Consider the following 20,040-nt stretch of genomic DNA (forward strand, 5'->3'; position numbering starts at 1 on the left):
CTGGTTCTTGGCATTCTGGGAAATAAACAGATTAGTATCTGGTGTATCAATAGCATGTAGCGTCTATCAGCACTTACTATTGTGGGAGAAGCGAGAAATAACACGTAGTTGGGTTGTCAGACTGACGTCGGTGCTCCGGTTGTCACTTTGCTCCGGGAAGAGAAAAATAAGGATATTTTTTTTTTTTCCGGGCGAATCGCGCGTTGGAATCGCGCGTTGAACTGGATTTCCAGGACTTTGCACACGCAGCAGCCTGTAAAGTGGAGTCTCTCTCAGTGGACTAGCACCCCTGCTGCAACGTTGTGCTAAATAGGACCGAAGAGTTGCAAAAAAAAAGTCTTGCACGGATTTATCTTTCAACCGTTTTGGTATCTATACGAATAGTAAGCATGATCTGACGTTTTTTTTTTTTTGTAAATAACGTGACTTTCTTATCAGTTTGTTTGTTGCCCTTCCTCGGCTTTCCAGATTTTCATCGACCGATGCTTTTTCAACTCAGTGATTCACTGGTGTGAGTGATTTCTGGCGTTTGACTCCTAGGCGATGTGAACGTTAATCATAAGTGATTGAACTGGCATGTCTCCCAATTACACACAAGGTAACTGTCACACTGGACAAGGATTCATATAAATGGCAACTCAGATCGGAATCATTTTTCTTTTTTGAAGTCTATGTAAACAATTGTCCTCTGTACTGATAAAGTGATGGGTCCGCAGCACAGAAGCCATCGATAACCTCCTGTGTGTCAGCACATTTTTAACCCTACTTATCTTTCTCAGTTGTCATTTTAGATTTATGTTCAAGCCTTATTCAAGTTACAACGCTCATCGTTAACCTGAACACCACCATCAGAGCGACTGGCTATCTCTTCCCGAGACTCCGTTGAAAGGACAATCATGTGGGGCCCGGCGCCACAATCCCTGCAGGTCTTCGTAAAAGTCCTGAAACACGCCGCTGTCAAAGGACAGATCCAGCTGAACCGCTGGCTCCAGAGATCCACCCCGGACGACTGCGATCAAATCGACAACTTGATATGCAACGCCTTCGACGAGAGAGGAGGCGCCGTCGGGAAGTCAGACGGAGACCCGGAGAGCATCGTTGACACAGGCGTGTCATTCACCGGTGGCGGCGCCACCAACGGGGATTTCAGACACCCGTGTTGTATTACTACGTGTTGTTTCAAGAGCGCCCTCCTGGCGTGCATTCTGACAGCTGTGTGCTTCTCCTCCGTGGCTCTCGTCCGACAGTACCTCAAGGACCTTCTCCTCTGGGTGGAGAGCTTGGACAGCCTGGTTGGAGCCTTGCTGTTCATAGTTGGTCTGATCATCGTGTCCTTCCCATTCGGCTGGGGCTACATCGTACTGAACGTGGCTGCGGGGTACCTGTACGGCTTCGTGCTGGGTATGGGGCTGGTCATGGTGGGGGTGCTCATAGGTACCTTCCTGGCTCACCTGGTGTGTAAGAGACTGTTGACGGACTGGGTGGTCAACAAGGTGGGGAACTCTGAACAGCTCAGTGCTGTAATACGGGTGGTGGAGGGGGGGAGTGGACTCAAAGTTGTGGCCTTAGCGAGACTCACACCCATTCCTTTTGGACTCCAGAATGCAGTGTTTTCAGTGAGTATGGTTGAAATACTTTCTCATTTCTTGCAAGTGAATTTGCTGGTGGTGTCCGTGGTCTGTGAAGTTGCTGGTGGTGTCCGTGGTCTGTGAAGTTGCTGGTGGTGTCCGTGGTTTGTGAAGTTGCTGGTGGTGTCCGTGGTCTGTGAAGTTGCTGAAGGTGTCCGTGGTCTGTGAAGTTGCTGAAGGTGTCCGTGGTCTGTGAAGTTGCTGGTGGTGTCCGTGGTCTGTGAAGTTGCTGGTGGTGTCCGTGGTCTGCAGATCAAGTGAGAAACGGGACCAAGATGTATGGATCCCCAATGGGACCCTGTTCCCATAGTGCGCTATAAAGACGTCTGCAGGGGTGGTCGACCTTGTTCCTGGAGAGCCTGGTGGATGTTCCAGCCCTGCTCCAACATATTTCAATGATTCAGCTAATGTAGCCTAGGTCCTGATGAGAAGCTGATTTGCAGTATCAGGTGTGTTCAAGCAGGGTTGGAACACAAGCCTGCACACTTAGGAGGACAAGGTATTTATCTATAAAAGGAGGGATGTCCACCTGGGAAAGAGGGTAAAAACTTGACTCTGGCAAATATAGACCTATAAGAAAATTACGTTTGAGCAAGTTATTGGTCTATAAGCAGTACTCCAGTTTGTTCAGCAAGTTATTGGCCTATAAGCAGTACTCCAGTTTGTTCAGCAAGTTATTGGCCTATAAGCAGTACTCCAGTTTGTTCAGCAAGTTATTGGCCTATAAGCAGTACTCCAGTTTGTTCAGCAAGTTATTGGCCTATAAGCAGTACTCCAGTTTGTTCAGCAAGTTATTGGTCTATAAGCAGTACTCCAGTTTGTTCAGCAAGTTATTGGCCTATAAGCAGTACTCCAGTTTGTTCAGCAAGTTATTGGCCTATAAGCAGTACTCCAGTTTGTTCAGCAAGTTATTGGTCTATAAGCAGTACTCCAGTTTGTTCAGCAAGTTATTGGCCTATAAGCAGTACTCCAGTTTGTTCAGCAAGTTATTGGCCTATAAGCAGTACTCCAGTTTGTTCAGCAAGTTATTGGCCTATAAGCAGTACTCCAGTTTGTTCAGCAAGTTATTGGCCTATAAGCAGTACTCCAGTTTGTTCAGCAAGTTATTGGCCTATAAGCAGTACTCCAGTTTGTTCAGCAAGTTATTGGTCTATAAGCAGTACTCCAGTTTGTTCAGCAAGTTATTGGCCTATAAGCAGTACTCCAGTTTGTTCAGCAAGTTATTGGCCTATAAGCAGTACTCCAGTTTGTTCAGCAAGTTATTGGCCTATAAGCAGTACTCCAGTTTGTTCAGCAAGTTATTGGCCTATAAGCAGTACTCCAGTTTGTTCAGCAAGTTATTGGCCTATAAGCAGTACTCCAGTTTGTTCAGCAAGTTATTGGCCTATAAGCAGTACTCCAGTTTGTTCAGCAAGTTATTGGCCTATAAGCAGTACTCCAGTTTGTTCAGCAAGTTATTGGCCTATAAGCAGTACTCCAGTTTGTTCAGCAAGTTATTGGTCTATAAGCAGTACTCCAGTTTGTTCAGCAAGTTATTGGCCTATAAGCAGTACTCCAGTTTGTTCAGCAAGTTATTGGCCTATAAGCAGTACTCCAGTTTGTTCAGCAAGTTATTGGTCTATAAGCAGTACTCCAGTTTGTTCAGCAAGTTATTGGCCTATAAGCAGTACTCCAGTTTGTTCAGCAAGTTATTGGCCTATAAGCAGTACTCCAGTTTGTTCAGCAAGTTATTGGCCTATAAGCAGTACTCCAGTTTGTTCAGCAAGTTATTGGCCTATAAGCAGTACTCCAGTTTGTTCAGCAAGTTATTGGCCTATAAGCAGTACTCCAGTTTGTTCAGCAAGTTATTGGTCTATAAGCAGTACTCCAGTTTGTTCAGCAAGTTATTGGCCTATAAGCAGTACTCCAGTTTGTTCAGCAAGTTATTGGCCTATAAGCAGTACTCCAGTTTGTTCAGCAAGTTATTGGCCTATAAGCAGTACTCCAGTTTGTTCAGCAAGTTATTGGCCTATAAGCAGTACTCCAGTTTGTTCAGCAAGTTATTGGCCTATAAGCAGTACTCCAGTTTGTTCAGCAAGTTATTGGCCTATAAGCAGTACTCCAGTTTGTTCAGCAAGTTATTGGCCTATAAGCAGTACTCCAGTTTGTTCAGCAAGTTATTGGCCTATAAGCAGTACTCCAGTTTGTTCAGCAAGTTATTGGCCTATAAGCAGTACTCCAGTTTGTTCAGCAAGTTATTGGCCTATAAGCAGTACTCCAGTTTGTTCAGCAAGTTATTGGCCTATAAGCTGTACTCCAGTTCTCAGGATATGTAGGGCCTATGTAACAGTGTAGGTTCCATCCCTCTCTTTGCCCCAACCTGGGCTCGAACCAGGGACCCTCTGCACACATCAACAACTGACACCCACGAAGCATCGTTACCCATCGCGCCATAAAAGCCGCGGGCCTTGCAACGCAAGGGGAACAACCACTTCAGGTCTCAGAGCGAGTGACGTCACTGATTGAAATGCTATTAGCGCGCACCACCGCTAACTAACTAGCCATTTCACATCGGTTACACCTATTGTCATACATTTATCTGGGTCTTGTCTCTAATACATACCCCACTGCCTTTACAAAAGGACACTTTTAGACAGTGTTAACACTAGGCCTACACTTGACAGTCAAACGACTTGGCGTGGATCCCAAATGACACCCTAGTCCCATAGGGCTCTGGTCTAAAGTAGTGCACTACTTAGGGTGTTATTTTGGGATATCTCGTCTGTCTCTCCACACCAAGGACAGGATATTGCTGCCACCTCAGTCTTTTCTGTAACCTGACGCACTTGCCCTCCAATCACTGTTTGAATTATTGATTAACCTCTCTGACGACTCCCCTTTCATTCTGATCCTAGTAATCTGAATGAATGGAATCGGTTGTTGTGCATCTGCAATGAGGTAGCATGGTCCCACGTCTGTCTGTAATTATCACGTCAACTCCTTGTCAGTCATGCCTAACATGTAAATATCATAGCGTGGCATGATGGCACAAGCATGTTTCTACCCACGCAGGCTAGCAATTAGACTGTACAAATAAAGCATGCCAAAAAAATTAAGAAACGTGGCATTTCAAATGAAAATGTTATTCGTCAACTGCTTGGTAGACAACAGGTGTAGACATAACGGTGAAATGCTTCCTGACAGGCCTTCACAACAATGCAGAGAGAAAAGAGAAATACGGATAACATGGCTATATAGATGGGTTAGCTGACCGTCGTATAAATGATGTGTGATAGCTAGCTAAGTGTAACGGCTAGCTAGCTAGCTAAGTGTAACGGCGTGATAGCTAGCTAAGTGTAACGGCTAGCTAGCTAGCTAAGTGTAACGGCGTGATAGCTAGCCAAGTGTAACGGCGTGATAGCTAGCCAAGTGTAACGGCGTGATAGCTAGCTAAGTGTAACGGCTAGCTAGCTAGCTAAGTGTAACGGCTAGCTAGCTAGCTAAGTGTAACGGCTAGCTAGCTAGCTAAGTGTAACGGCTAGCTAGCTAGCTAAGTGTAACGGCTAGCTAGCTAGCTAAGTGTAACGGCTAGCTAGCTAGCTAAGTGTAACGGCTAGCTAGCTAGCTAAGTGTAACGGCTAGCTAGCTAGCTAAGTGTAACGGCTAGCTAGCTAGCTAAGTGTAACGGCTAGCTAGCTAGCTAAGTGTAACGGCTAGCTAAGTGTGCTAGCTAGCTAACTGTAACAATGTATTTGAGAGACGTGCTTATTGTGCAAATGTATTTTCTATTTTCAATAAACATTGTAGATTAAATGTATAGCTTAGATGTTGTCAACAGTCAAAGCCAACCCCGTCTGATTTGCCCCATAGTTGCTCACACGTCGGTTTTGTTGATAAACAACCAACCCGTCTATACACGCGGTACCAGTACCGTGTCGCTGTGCAGGGGTACGAGGTAATTGAGGTAGATATGTACACAGCCTAGGTAGGGATAAAGTGACTAGACAACAGGACAGATAATAGACAGTAACAGCAGTATACTGTAGGTAGGGGTAAAGGATAGATAATAGACAGTAACAGCAGTATACTGTAGGTAGGGGTAAAGGATAGATAATAGACAGTAACAGCAGTATACTGTAGGTAGGGGTAAAGGATAGATAATAGACAGTAACAGCAGCGTATGTGATGAGTTAAAATAATTAGAGCAAAAAGGATCAATGCAGATCGTCCGGGTATCTATTGGTTAACTATTTATCTCACTATTTAGCAGTCGTATGGCTTGGTGTTAGAAGCTGGTCAAGGTACTGTTGGTTACAGACATGGTGCATCACTACGGCTTGCTGTGCGGTAGCAGAGAGAACAGTTTATGACTTGGGAGGCTGGAGTGTTGACAATTTTTAGGGCCTTCCTCTGACACCGCCTGGTATAGAGGTCCTGGATTACATTTACATTTACATCATTTAGCAGACGCTCTTATCCAGAGCGACTTACAAATTGGTGCATTTACCTTATGATATCCAGTGGAACAACCACTTTACAATAGTACATCTATATCTTTTTTTGGGGGGGAGGGGTTAGAAAGATTACTTAATTCTATCCCAGGTATTCCTTAAAGAGGTGGAGTTTCAGGTGTCTACGGATGGCAGGGAGATCGGCCCCAGTGATATACTGGGCCGTACGCACTACCCTCTGTAGCGCCTTGCGGTTGGATGCCAAGTAGATATCATACCAAGTGGTGATGCAGCCAGTCAAGATGCTCCTAAATGGTGCAGCTCTCAAACTTTTTGAGGAACTGAGGGCCCATGCCAAATCTTTTCAGTCTCCTGAAGGGGATGAGGCGTTGTTGTGCCCTCTTCACGACTGTGTTGGTGTGTGTTGACCCTGATATAGGTTATTGGTGATGTGGACACAGAGGAACTTGAAGCTTTCGACCCTCTCCCTTACAGCCCCTTCGATGTGGATGGGGGTGTGCTCGCTCCTCTGTTTCCTGTAGTCCACAATCAAGCAAACCGTTGTCGTGTCGTCAGCAAACTTAATGTTGGGGTCCAGGTGGGAAAGGGCAGTGTGGATTGAGATTGCGTCATCTGTGGATCTGTAGGGGCGATATGTGAATTGGAAGTGTGTCCAGGGTTTCTGGTATGATGGTGTTGATGTGAGCCATGACCAGCCTTTCAAAGCACTTCATGGCTACAGATGTGAGTGCTATGGGGCGCTAGTCATTTAGACAGGTTGCCTTTGCGTTCTTGGGCACAGGGACTATGGTTGTCTGCTTGAAAGATGTAGGTATTACAGACAGTCAGGGAGAGGTTGAAAAGGTTAGTGAAGACACTTGCCAGCTGATCAGCGCATGCTCTGAGTACGTGTCCACGTAATCCATCTCTCCAGCTGCCTTGTTTTAAAGGTCTTACTCACATCGGCTACGGAGAGCAAGATCACAAGTTGTTCTGAACAGCTGGTGCTCTCATGCATGGTTCAGTGTTGCTTGCCTCAAAGCGAACAGAAGGTATTTAGCACGTCTGGTAGGCCCACATCACTGGGCAGCTCTCGGCTGGGTTTCCCTTTGTAATCCATTATAGTTTGCAAGCCCTGCCACATCTGACGAGCATCAGAGCCAGTATAGTAGGATTTGATCTTCGTACTGTATTGACGTTTTGATGTTTGGATGGCTTGTCCGAGGTCATAAAGGGATTAGTGTCCTGCTGCTTGAAGGTGGAAGCTCTAGCTCAGTGTGTATGTTGCCTGTAATCCATGGCTTCTGGTTGGGATTTTCACTGGGGATGTCGTCGATGCACTTATTAATGAAGCCTGTGACTGATGTGGTACACTCTTCAATGCCATCGGTGGAATCCCAGAACATATTCCAGTCTGTGCTAGTGAACCAGTCCTGTAGCTTAGCATCCGCTTCATCAGACCACTTCTGTATTCGCTGGTACTTCCTGTTTTGAGTTTTTGCTTGTAAGCAGGAATCAGGAGAATAGAATTGTGGTCAGATTTGCCAAATGGAGGGTGAGGAAGAGCTTTGTACGCACCTCTGTGTTTGGAGTAAAGGTGGTCCAGATTTCTTTTGTATTTTTTTTTTACCTCTAGTTGCACAGGTGACATGCTGGTAAAAAAATTCGGTAAGACGGATATCAGTTTCCCTGCATTAAATTCACCGGCCACGAGCGCTGCTTCTCGATGTACATTTTATTTCTTGCGTATGACTCTGTATAGCTCGTTGAGTGAGGTCCTAGTGCCAGAATTGGTTGGTTTGTGGTAAATGGACAGCTACGAAAATGTAGAAAAATTATCTTGGTAAATAGTATGGTCTGCAGCTTATCATGAGTAATTCTAACGCAGGTCAGCAAAACCTCGAGACTACCTTTCACGTACGTTTTATGTTGAAAGTCAAGTGTTTTTTTTTAAATTATTTTTGCAACTATAGTGTTTCTTCACAGGAAATACATTACTGCTACACATCAGAAAATAGCTTTATTTTGATCAGATGACAACAGAGTTCAAAGCTATTTGGCTAGAGTGGTGTAAAGTACTTCAGTAGAAATACTACTGAAGTAGTTTTTGGGGGTATATCTGTACTTTTACTTTAGTATTTATGTTTTCGCCAACTTTTTACTTCACTACATTCCTAAAGAAAATAATGTACTCTTTACACCATACATTTTCCCCTGACACCCAAAAGGAAAATGGTCTAATTCACACACTTATCAAGAGAACACCCCTGGTCATCCTTACACTGCCTCTGATCTGGCAGACTAACTAAACACATGATTTGTTTGTAAATGATGTCTCAGTGTCAATAAAGATCTCATCATCAATAAAATAAGAAAATAGTATATAAGGAAGTTGATACTTAAGTAACTGGACTTGCTAAAATGTACTTAAGTATCAAAAGTAACTGGACTTGCTAAAATGTACTTAAGTATATTTAAAAACAAATACTTTTACTTTTACTCAAGTTAGTATTTCACTGGGTGACTTTCACTTTTACTTGAGTCCTTTTCTATTAAGGTATCTTTACTTTTTATTAAAATATGACAATTGAGTACTTTTTCCACCACAGTTTTGGCTAGCAGCCACACAAGTAATTAAGCTTACAATGAAAAACCAAGTTCTTTCTTACGCAGCAAGATATTTCTTATGTTTTATCTTTTGTGTGAAAAACGGGAAACAAGCAGCAGCAGCAATCTCACATCACATCTTTTGCAAAGCACAGCTGTGAGTGACCCTGTCAGAGTGAAGCAGGTAACACTACAGCTCATTATGGTTTCAATTAAGGAATTCTCAAATGGCACCTTTTAAAATAATAATAATAATAATAATTATTGACTGATTATACCTGGGGAAATTTAGCAATTAGAACTTATCTGTAATGGTTATGATAAATTAGGCATTGTTGCTGTTGGCATATACAGCACCCCAAAAAATACCCCTTGACTTTTTTTTCTAATTTTGTTACATTACAGCCTTATTCAAAAATGTATTTAAAAATAAAACATGCATCATCAACCTACCCCATAATGACAAAGCGAAAACGGGTTTAGTATTTATTTCAAATGTATAAAAACGACAGCTTATTTACATAGGTATTCAGACCCTTTGCTATGAGACTCGAAATTGGGCTCAGTTGATTCCTGTTTCCATTGATCATCCTTGAGATGTTTCTACAACTTGATTGGAGTCCACCTGTGGTAAATTCAATTGATTGGACATGATTTGGAAAGGCACACACCTGTCTATATAAGTTGACAGAGCAAAAACCAAGACGTGAGGTCGAAGGAATTGTCCGTAAAGCTCAGAGTACGGATTGTGTCGAGGCACAGATCTGGGGAAGTGACCAAAAAATGTCTGCAACATTGAAGGTCCCCAAGAACGCATTGGCCTCCATCAGTCTTAAATGGAAGAAAGTTGGAATCACAAGACTCTTCCTAGAGGTGGCCGCCTAGCCAAACTGAGCTATCAGGGGAGAAGGGAGGTGACCAAGAACCCGATGGTCACTCTGACAGAGCTCCAGAGTACCTCTGTTGAGATGGGAGAACCTTCCAGAAGGACAACCATCTCTGCAGCACTCCACCAATCAGGCCTTTATGGTAGAGTGGCCAGACGGAAGTCACTCCTCTAAAATGACAGCCAGCTTGGAGTTTGCCAAAAGGCACCTAAAGGACTCAGACCATGAGAAACAAGATTCTCTGGTCTGATGAAACCAAGATTGAACTCTTTGGCCTGAATGCAAAGAGCCACGTCTGGATGAAACATGGCACGGTCTCTACGGTGAAGCCTGGTGGTGGCAGCATCTTGCTGTGGGGATGTTTTTCAGGGACTGGGAGACTAGTCAGGATCGAGGAAAAGATGAACGAAGCAAAGTACAGAGAGATCCTTGATGAAAACCTGCTCAAGACCTCAGACTGGGGCGAAGGTTCACCTTCCAAAAGGACAATGAGACAATTCAGGAGTGGCTTTGGGACAAGTCTCAATGTCCTTGAGTGTCCCAGGCAGAGTTTGGACTTGAACCCAATTGAACATCTCTGGAGAGACCTGAAAATAGCAGTGCAATGATGCTCCCCATCCAACCTGACAGCGATTGAGAGGATCTGCAAAGAAGAATGGGAGAATCTCCTCAAATACAGGTGTGCCAAGCTTGTAGCGTCATACCCAAGAAGACTGGAGGCTGTAATCGCTGCCAAAGGTGCTTCAACAAAGTACTGAGTAAAGGGTCTGAATACTTATGTAAATGTAATATTTCCGTGATTTTTTTTTAGTAACATTTCCAAAAACCTATTTTTGCTTTGTCATTATGGGGTATTGTGTGTAGATTGACAAGGAAAACAAAAAATGTAATCCATTTTAGAATAAGGTAAGATAAGACTGGAGGCTGTAAGGTAACAAAAATGTGGAAAAAGTGAAAGGGTCTGAATACTTTCCGAATGCACTGTAGATTAATCTGCATTTATTTGTTCAGTGCAAAAAAAAAATCATGCCAGTACTCAAACTGGGGCGGCAGCGTAGCCTATCGGTTAGAGCATTGGACTAGTAACCGAAAGGTTGCAAGTTCAAATCCCCGAGCTGACAAGGTACAAATCTGTCGTTCTGCCCCCTGAACAAGGCAGTTAACCCACTGTTTCTAGGCTGTGATTGAAAATAAGAATTTGTTCTTAACTGACTTGCCTAGTTAAATAAAGGTTAAAAAAAGTCAACAAATGTTTAATGCCCATCCCTACTAATCATTGAAGCATTGCTCTCTCAGGCACACCAGATGTTAGGTCTAGGATGGGTACATTGTTCTGATCAGCCTGTCAGGAATGGAGCTAGCTAGCTAACAAGACTACCGAATTTGCTAGCTCACAAGACTAGCCAAGTTAGCTGCGTTGTTCCTTGCATACGATTGATTGCCTGTTGTCTTGGGGGTTGCACGCAGCCCTGGAGACGGAGCTGCTTGTTAGGCAGCGTTCAGGGCTTAAATACCTCACGAGTGCATTGTGATCACAGGGCTCCTTGATGAGGTGGGGATCGTTCATCTCAACAAATTAATGGATGATGCATTTTATCTCGGATCTCCACACAACTTTTGTTATGTAGTGATCTTGACATAAGGGAATTTATTATAATATTTTTTTACCCCTTTTTCTCCCCAATTTTGTAATATCCAATTGGTAGTTACAGTCTTGTCCCATCGCTGCAACTCCCCTACGGACTCTGGAGAGGTGAAGGTCGAGAGCGTCCTCAAACACGACCCTGCCAAGCTGCTTCTTGACACAATGCTCGCTTAACCCAGAAGCCAGCCGCACCAATGTGTCGGAGGAAACGCTGTCCAGCTGGCGATCGTAAGTCAGCTTGCAGGTGCCCGGCCCGCCACAAGGAGTCGCTAGAGCGCGATGGGACAAGGAAATCCCGGCCGGCCAAACCCTCCTCTAACCCGGACGACGCTGGGCCAATTGTGAGCCGCCTCATGGGTCTCCCAGTCGCGGCCGACTGTGATACAGCCTGGGATCGAACCCGGGTCAAGTAGTGACACCTCAAGCACTGAGGTGCAGTGCCTTAGACCGCTGCGCCACTCGTTGTAACCCGAGGATTCGTCCCAAATGGCACCTTATTCATTACATAGTGCACTAACATGGGAATAGGGTACCGTTTGGGACGCTGGCTGAGTGAGTCGTATAGGATTGTAGCTTCCAACCAGTCAGCAGCAGGTCATACTTTCATAAACTAGTGCACTATGTAGGAAATAGGATGCCATTTGGGACAGAGACACTGTGAGGAACTTTGGTGTTGGATTTGGACGTTCCATATCCAAAAGGTTATCATGTCCCATGAGTAGGAGTGCTGATATAGGATTCCCCCCCCCCCCCCCCCCCCCCCATATAATCTTATGCACTGTAATCTAAAAGGTGTAACTGATTGCATAGCCTTATCAGCACTTCTATTCTGGGTCTATTTAAATACAGCTTCCAAGGCTGAGAAGGAAGGGGGTGATTCCATAGCCTTATCAGCACTTCTATTCTGGGTCTATTTAAATACAGCTTCCAAGGCTGAGAAGGAAGGGGGTGATTCCATAGCCTTATCAGCACTTCTATTCTGGGTCTATTTAAATACAGCTTCCAAGGCTGAGAAGGAAGGGGGTGATTCCATAGCCTTATCAGCACTTCTATTCTGAGTCTATTTAAATACAGCTTCCAAGGCTGAGAAGGAAGGGGGTGATTCCATAGCCTTATCAGCACTTCTATTCTGAGTCTATTTAAATACAGCTTCCAAGGCTGAGAAGGAAGGGGGTGATTCCATAGCCTTATCAGCACTTCTATTCTGGGTCTATTTAAATACAGCTTCCAAGGCTGAGAAGGAAGGGGGTGATTCCATAGCCTTATCAGCACTTCTATTCTGGGTCTATTTAAATACAGCTTCCAAGGCTGAGAAGGAAGGGGGTGATTCCATAGCCTTATCAGCACTTCTATTCTGGGTCTATTTAAATACAGCTTCCAAGGCTGAGAAGGAAGGGGGTGATTCCATAGCCTTATCAGCACTTCTATTCTGAGTCTATTTAAATACAGCTTCCAAGGCTGAGAAGGAAGGGGGTGATTCCATGCCAGTGTAGCCCGGGAAATCTTTTCGGTATCTCCAATTTCTTCAGCCAATTTTCGACAGTAACTTTAGGATGTTTTTGACTTTTCTTTTACATTTGATTAACTTTTTTTTTTTGAGAGAGAGAGAATCATGATGAGTGGCCTTTAGACCTAAAAATGCCTCCCTTTTGATCTGTGAACCGTACATGATGGACAAGACTACATTTTGTTGTTATTCTCCTTATAGTGTGCTCTAACATATGGAGTGTCTAGATTGTGAAATACACTTTTCACGTTCATTTATTCAACATTTAAAAAAAAAATGATATCTTGATTTTTATTATTTTTAGGCATATTGCTCATGTATGTATGTATGTATGTATGTATGTATGTATGTATGTATGTATGTATGTATGTATGTATGTATGTATGTATGTATGTATGTATGTACATATACTCTTATAGACCCCTCAAACACATCCAACTCCCACTGTGGGCTCTCTGGTGCTTTTAATGATATGACATATTTTTATACATAGAAATTGACATTATAGGTCATTATCCAATCATAGCCCTCCTTTTAGGATTGCACATTCAGCAAATCATAAAGCAGAGGGAGTTCCCTTTTTTGAAACCATTTTCACATTCACTGTGTTTGTGGTGCTCATAAAATGGATCATACCTATAGAATTAGCAGAGAGCTTCCCGGAAATGGATCATACCTTTCAGAATTAGCAGAGAGCGTATTAGAGATGGATCATACCTTTCAGAATTAGCAGAGAGAGTACCGGGGATGGATCATACCAGGTAACCAGGTAGGCAAGTTGAGAACAAGTTCTCATTTACAACTGCGACCTGGCCAAGATAAAGCAAAGCAGTTCGACACAAACAACACAGAGTTACACATGGAGTAAAACAAATATACAGTCAATAATACAGTAGAAAAATAAGTCTATATACAAAGTGTGCAAATGAGGTAGGATAAGGGAGATAAGGCAATAAATAGGCCATAGTGATGAAGTAATTACAATATAGCAATTAAACATTGGAATGGTAGATTGAGGTGAACAGGTTTAGTATTGTCTGGAATCTGTAGGGTTGCTATCTTGTAGTAGACACCTGCTGCTGCTGGTTGGAACAATATAGACTAGTAGTTAGTCATTAATTCAATCCCAGACAATTTAACCGGTTTACATTAGTCGCTAAGTGATAGATTGGTTTACAACTGAGCCGATTGTAGCGTATTGTTGATTTAGGAAGGCCTATCCTTTAGATTACTACTGTTAGTAGACTAAAGATCTATCCTACATATGTCATTAGTATTGGGCCTACTAGGGCGATATAGCCAAAATATCACATCACTGTATTTTAAAAAGATTAGACGGTATGATGGTATTTTGTGTTTTTGAATAGTAAAACTTCAAAATGTGCTTTGAGTAGTACATTACCCTAGAGTCAACACATACATTCTAAATGATTTCAATGGAACTTTCTCCATTCTGATTTAGCGGCTAACAAGACCCAATTTACTAAGAAAATACAAAATGGCTGTTTGCAGATGTAAGAAACACAAACTAACAGTGGATTTATATTGTTTTAGTCACGTCGGCCACGGCGAAGGAGAGCAGCCCACAGTCCTTGGTAAGCAGGCTGCGTCGGAAGCACTTTGTTATCCTCAAAGCGTGCGAAGAATGTCTTTAACCTGTCCGGAAGCAAGACGTCGGTCTCTGTGACGTGGTTGGTTTTCCTTTTTGTAGTCCGTGATTGTCTGTAGTCCCTGCCACATATGTCTCATGTCTGAGCCGTTGAATTGTGACTCCACTTTATCACTATACTGACGTTTTTAGCTTGTTTGATTGCCTTGCGGAGTGAATAACTACACTGTTTTAGATTTTACCATATTACCAGTCGCCTTGTCATTGTTAAATGCTTTCAGTTTCGCAACGAATGCCACCATCTATCCACGGGTTTTGGTTAATCATGAAACACACACCTCCGCCCTTCTGCTTCCCGGAGATATTTATCCCTGTCTGCATGATGTACTGAGAATCCTGCGGGCTTTACTGACTCTGACAGAGTGTCCCGAGAGAGCCATGTTTCCGTGGAACAAAGTATGTTACAAGCCCCGCTGTTTCTCTGGAAAGAAATCCTTGCTCTAAGCTCATCAACTTTTTTTTTTTTTTTTTATCCAAAGACTGAACATTAGTGAATAATATACTCGGAAGCGGTGGGTGGTGTGCGCGCCTCCTAAGTCGAACCAGCAGGCCGCCTCGTGCCTCTCCTCCGCCGGCGACGTTTTGGGTCGGCCTCTGGAATAAGTTCAATTGCTCTGGGGAGAGTGAACAAAGGATCTGCTCCAGGGAAGTCGTATTCCTGGTCGTAATGCTGGTAGTTCTGGTGAGTTACCGCCGCTCTAATATCCAATGGTCTAAGAGCTAGTCGCGATGCTGCGATCTCCATCGGCGACATCTGCTGCGATCTCCGTCAGTGCCTAACTGCCATACATAAGCAGCGTGTGAGTTTCAAGTTTGGGGAAAATCATTTTCATCATAAAAATGCACCTTTTATAATAAAAGCATTACGTGCATAATTGCTTTTGTGGTCACTTTTGATAATGGTGTTTTCCCACTAATGGAACATTCACCCTTATACCCTGCTACCATGTGCACATTTGAAGCTAAACTTTCTGATTGGTTGTGTCAGCCACATTTTTTTATGCTAGTGGTTGTATTAATTTGGGATCTATCGCATCCTACAACTGTCCCAGACCTATGTTTTGGAATATTTATTTCTCGCACAGAATAGGTCAACTTTTGTACTATGGGAGGGTAGTAGATTGACATAGGCTAGTGTTTTTGCTGTTCGTTAGGCCTACTCATCTTGTTGGCTGATGAAAAGTAAATATGGACAGTTGTTCCAATATCTTCGATATGCACCTTGGAATTGGATGTGTTTGTCTTCACTTGTAGCCTGTGAGAAAGACCCGATCATGTGATGGAGCTCAGGGAGAAGGCCACAACGGCCACTGGCCGCAAAAGGCATGGATATGTTTTTTTTTAGGGTGCGTTACGCCAACACAAAGGGGATGCCGCCGTATCAAGTGCTTGTCAAATTGTGAATGAGAGACTGATGAAGTGTGTACAGCCTGCGGAAAAAAACAAAGCAGAGCTCATACCTTTTCAAGCAACTTTTAAAAAAAATCACCATTAGTCGCATCATGCAGCCTTACAATGTATTAAACATCAACATATAGCCCAACGTTTGTTCAATTGTATCTTTCATTCTATAAAATAATGGCATGGAATTCTAAGCCAATCTTGTCTGCTAAATGAACCAGTGTAGCCCACAGCCATTTGGCATAGCCACATCAGGACCTAACATACAGTGGGGGGGAAAAGTATTTGATCCGCTGCTGGTTTTGTACGTTTGCCCACTTACAAAGAAATTATCAGTCTATAATTTTAATGGTAGGTTTATTTGAACAGTGAGAGACAGAATAACAACAACAAAAATCCTGAAAAACGCATGTCAAAAATTTTATAAAATGATTTGCATTTTAATGAGGGAAATAAGTATTTGACCCCTCTGCAAAACATGACTTAGTACTTGGTGGCAAAACCCTTGTTGGCAATCACAGAGGTCAGATGTTTCTTGTAGTTGGCCACCAGGTTTTCACACATCTCGTGAGGGATTTTGTCCCACTCCTCTTTGCAGATCTTCTCCAAGTCATTAAGGTTGAGGCTGACGTTTGGCAACTCAAACCTTCAGCTCCCTCCACAGATTTTCTATGGGATTAAGGTCTGGAGACTGGCTAGGACACTCCAGGACCTTAATGTGCTTCTTCTTGAGCCACTCCTTTGTTGCCTTGGCCGTGTGTTTTGGGTCATTGTCATGCTGGAATACCCATCCACGACCCATTTTCAATGCCCTGGCTGAGGGAAGGAGGTTCTCACCCAAGATTTGACGGTACATGGCCCCGTCTATCGTCCCTTTGATGCGGTGAAGTTGTCCTGTCCCCTTAGCAGAAAAACACCCCCAAAACATGTTTCCACCTCCATGTTTGACAGTGGAGATGGTGTTCTTGGGGTCATAGGCAGCATCCCTCCTCCTCCAAACACAGCGAGTTGAGTTGATGTCAAAGAGCTCCATTTTGGTCTCATCTGACCACAACACTTTCACCAGTTGTCCTCTGAATCGTTCAGATATTCATTGGCAAACTTCAGACGGGCATGTATATGTGCTTTCTTGAGCAGGGGGGCGCTGCAGGATTTCAGTCCTTCACGGTGTAGTGTGTTACCAATTGTTTTCTTGGTGACTATGGTCCCAGCTGCCTTGAGATCATTGACAAGATCCTCCCGTGTAGTTCTGGGCTGATTCCTCACCGTTCTCATGATCATTGCAACTCCACGAGGTGAGATCTTGCATGGAGCCCCAGGCCGAGGGAGATTGACAGTTCTTTTGTGTTTCTTCCATTTGCAAATAATCGCACCAAATGTTGTCACCTTCTCACCAAGCTGCTTGGCGATGGTCTTGTAGCCCATTCCAGCCTTGTGTAGGTCTACAATCTTGTCCCTGACATCCTTGGAGAGCTCTTTGGTCTTGGCCATGGTGGAGAGTTTGGAATCTGATTGATTGCTTCTGTGGACAGGTGTCTTTTATACAGGTAACAAGCTGCGGTTAGTGCTCCTAATCTCAGCTCGTTACCTGTATAAAAGACACCTGGGAGCCAGAAATATTTCTGATTGAGAGGGGGTCAAATACGTATTTCCCTCATTAAAATGCAAATCAATTTATAACATTTTTGACATGTGTTTTTCTGGATTTTTTGTTGTTGTTATTCTGTCTCTCACTGTTCAAATAAACCTACCATTACAATTATAGACTGATCATTTCTTTGTCAGTGGGCAAACGTACAAATTCAGCAGGGGATCAAATACTTTTTTCCCTCACTGTAAGGACAATTCAGAGTATGCTATTCTGTTCTTCTGAAATAGACTACATTTTCTTCATATCATGTTTCATTAGACCTGTCCAAAATAAATAATGGATTTATTGTGAGGGTGTAGGCTATATTACATGGATTTATTAGACTTTTTAAAATGTAGATGTTCCAAAGGTCTGCATCAGTGGCTTGTAGGCTGTGTGTTTGAAGCCAGGAGATGCTAAATGTGTTTTATGTTCATTAACAGTCAAATACCGTGAAGACCGACCCAGTTATTTGCTTGACAATCACCAGCTGACTAAATCTTGTGACCGCCACAGCCCTATCCCTCCCCACCAATATCTGCTAGGCTACGGAACAGTAGGCATAATACCTGCAGTCTTGTCTGTCTACCAAGGTCATATCTGGAGGCTCATTTCATCAGTCCTGGGACGTTCTAGGCCAAGGGGACTGAAACATCATTCTATTGAGTAATCTAGTGAGAAGAAACAAGAGAGGTGCAACTGTAAGCTTCAATACTCTATTTTTTATTTTTTATAGATCAGTTTAGAGAAACGTGACACCACTTAGAGGTTATAGCTATTCACTAGTCTGTAGGAGAAACGATCAATCTCGGAAATAAAGGTCGAAAACACAGGAAAACGTCATGTCTTCACTGTATTTTTTTCACCTTTTAATATGAGATTGATTGTTTCCTCTACAGACTAGCGTCTTGTCCAAGTGGTGTACTTAGATATGAAGCTGGCTCGCGCTACATAGGCCGTCCCTATAGGCCGTTCTGGCTGGGACAAGACTAACTTTGAAACACTCTTCCTTTCAGATCACAGACGTGTCGTTGCCAAACTACCTGGTGGCGTCGTCAGTCGGCCTGCTGCCCACTCAGCTCCTAAACTCCTACCTGGGCACCACGCTGCGCACCATGGAGGACGTCATCGCAGAACAGAGCGTCAGCGGATACCTTGTCTTCAGTCTACAGGTGAGTCAGAACAGAGAGTTGGATACCTTGTCTTCAGTCTACAGGTGAGTCAGAACAGAGAGTTGGATACCTTGTCTACAGGTGAGTCAGAACAGAGAGTTGGATACCTTGTCTTCAGTCTACAGGTGAGTCAGAACAGAGAGTCAGCGGATACCTTGTCTACAGGTGAGTCAGAACAGAGAGTTGGATACCTTGTCTACAGTCTACAGGTGAGTCAGAACAGAGAGTTGGATACCTTGTCTACAGGTGAGTCAGAACAGAGCATCAGCGGATACCTTGTCTACAGGTGAGTCAGAACAGAGAGTTGGATACCTTGTCTTCAGTCTACAGGTGAGTCAGAACAGAGAGTTGGATACCTTGTCTTCAGTCTACAGGTGAGTCAGAACAGAGAGTTGGATACCTTGTCTACAGGTGAGTCAGAACAGAGAGTTGGATACCTTGTCTTCAGTCTACAGGTGAGTCAGAACAGAGAGTTGGATACCTTGTCTACAGGTGAGTCAGAACAGAGAGTTGGATACCTTGTCTACAGTCTACAGGTGAGTCAGAACAGAGAGTTGGATACCTTGTCTTCAGTCTACAGGTGAGTCAGAACAGAGAGTTGGATACCTTGTCTACAGGTGAGTGAGAACAGAGCGTCAGCGGATACCTTGTCTACAGGTGAACCAGCAGCAGGGGTCTGTCCCCAGGGGCCTGTTAAACCTCGTCCTGGACTGTGTACCCACTAGATATTCTCAATTCAAAGTGCCTCTTTGTTCTCGACCGGGCTGAATCTGTGTCCTGAAAACTGTCCCTAGAAGTTGTTTTTCTTTTTTCTAGTTTATGCTCCTTCAAACCTGGGCTTTTTATGTAGAATGACAGTCTTTTTGTAGAATGACAGTCTTTTTGTGGAATGACAGTCTTTTTGTGGAATGCCAGTCTTTATGTAGAATGACAGTCCTTGGTTCTTCAGGTCAGACACACCTGTTGTATGTGTATATATATTTTTATTTTTTATTTGTATATATTTTTTTTCATTCCATGAAGCACACCATGTTCCTCAGCACATAAACCCCAAGGCAGCAAGCAGACACAGTACATGTTGGATGGATGAAGAAATGAAACCATCAGTCTGGATGTTCTGAGAGTTAGTCTGCCTCATCCAGTATGGTCCTAAAACTGTATGGTTCTAGCCACTATGGTCCTTTTTTTTTTTTTTTAATATTTTTTTATTTTACTAGGCAAATTGACAGAGAACACAATCTCATTTACAGCAACGACCTGGGGAATAGTTACAGGGGAGAGGAGGGGGGGATGAATGGGTCAATTTGGAAGCTGGGGATGATTAGGTGACCGTGACCGTATGAGGGACAGACTGGGAATTTAGCCAGGACACCAGGGTTAACACCCCTACTCTTACGATAAGTGTCATGGGATCTTTAGTGACCACAGAGAGTCAGAACACCCGTTTAACGTCCCATCTAGACA

General features: G+C 43.5%; 1 protein-coding gene across 2 annotated transcripts in view; it reads left to right on the forward strand.

The window, feature by feature from the left end:
* The window catches only part of LOC106589153 (transmembrane protein 64), a 29,230-nt gene continuing 9,190 nt past the window's right edge, over positions 1 to 20,040 (forward strand). Inside the window, exons 1-3 of one of the 2 annotated variants that reach the window (XM_014178854.3) lie at positions 1 to 598; positions 780 to 1,616; positions 18,421 to 18,576. In XM_014178854.3, the coding sequence (XP_014034329.2) occupies positions 897 to 1,616; positions 18,421 to 18,576 (876 nt within the window). In that variant the 5' untranslated portion in view covers positions 1 to 598; positions 780 to 896. Of the gene's footprint in view, positions 1,617 to 18,420; positions 18,577 to 20,040 lie in introns of both variants that reach the window. The other variant, XM_014178853.3, reaches the window with a different exon arrangement.

Source organism: Salmo salar, chromosome 27 (assembly GCF_965601325.2).
Source record: "Salmo salar chromosome 27, fSalSal1, whole genome shotgun sequence".
NCBI lineage: Eukaryota > Metazoa > Chordata > Actinopteri > Salmoniformes > Salmonidae > Salmo > Salmo salar.